Raw genomic sequence first — 1,242 nt, 5'->3', positions numbered from 1 at the left:
ATTCCTGAGTTTGCTGCATTGTAATATGTATCTGACTAATAAAATATTTCTACGATTAAACTTACATATTAAATATATTTTCTTGTTTAGAATATCAGTGTCTGTATATTCGATGTGTTTCTGGTCGTCTTAATATTTGTAAGAAGCCCAAACTGGATTTTGTCTTCAAATAATTTCGTACGTACGACAAAAATACATTTTAGGCAATAAAATGAAATTTAACCTGGTACTAATATTTATTAGAACGATCAGAAACACGTTTAATATACAGCCACTAATATTTTATACAGAAAAATATATTTGATATGTAATTACAATCGTTAAAAAGTCGTTAAAAATTGCAGCAAACTCAGGAATGTCCCTTTAACTTGCCTGTCTATGGGAAAATGTACATAAAAGATCCCTTGCTGCTAATGGAGAAATGTTGCGGGTTTTATCTGAAGAATATGCAGAACTACCAAATGTTTGACATCCTGTAGCCGATGATTAATAAATCAATGCGCTCGTGTGGTACTGTTAAAGAAAACAAAGTATTACGTCTTTACATAGCTGTTTATAGACGTCAGTGTACGAATAAAATCAGTTGCTTGGCAACCAAATTGCTTTTCATGTTGTTATAAAACCACTTTTTCATGTTTGTATCGCTGAGTGCCTTTTATAGGCGAGTTAGAACGCACGTGATAAAACGTTATTGGATTTTCTCACGTGTAACATCAATACAGACTCCATTAAGCAGTTCAGATCTCACGATGGTTGGTTTTTTCAAGTAATCGTTCTTGAGGATTTTCCAAAAGAATTTGATGTTGACGAGGTCTATAGCGACAGTCGTTAGACACACAAAGACGTAAGATGGAAGAGGCACTTTTCCGTAGAGGTCAAACAACACAGTATATCCCGACCACCAGATGGCCCAACCTCGGAACACCACAAACGTGAACAAATTGAGCATCACTATAAATGCGTACTCTCTTGACGTCCACATGTTGGCCATTTGCAGTAACTTGCGTAGATGCAGAAACACCGAGTTGACTTCTGCAAGCAAACCTACAATAGTGTAGGGCAGGCACAGCTTCAGTAGGATGTTGTGCGAAAACAAACCGATGACCTGAATAGAAACATTTAAAAAAAAAAAACATTGTCACATACATGTAGCATGTAGCTTACGGTAACCCTATAGGGTGTATACCACCAAATCAAATCCCATAGACAACAATAGTAACAAATGTGGCTAAAACTCTTACC

General features: G+C 36.0%; 1 protein-coding gene across 2 annotated transcripts in view; it reads right to left on the bottom strand.

The window, feature by feature from the left end:
- Positions 1–538: 538 nt before the first annotated feature.
- Positions 539–1,242, bottom strand: part of LOC121372544 (TLC domain-containing protein 2-like) — a 10,241-nt gene continuing 9,537 nt past the window's right edge. For both annotated transcript variants that reach the window (XM_041498935.1, XM_041498934.1), the window contains one exon: positions 539–1,105. In XM_041498935.1, the coding sequence (XP_041354869.1) occupies positions 689–1,105 (417 nt within the window). In that variant the 3' untranslated portion in view covers positions 539–688. The remainder of the gene's footprint in view (positions 1,106–1,242) is intronic.

This window comes from Gigantopelta aegis, chromosome 4 (genome assembly GCF_016097555.1).
Source record: "Gigantopelta aegis isolate Gae_Host chromosome 4, Gae_host_genome, whole genome shotgun sequence".
NCBI lineage: Eukaryota > Metazoa > Mollusca > Gastropoda > Neomphalida > Peltospiridae > Gigantopelta > Gigantopelta aegis.
Note: the sequence above shows the minus strand (reverse complement) of the source record. Positions and strands in the feature narration are given on the sequence as shown.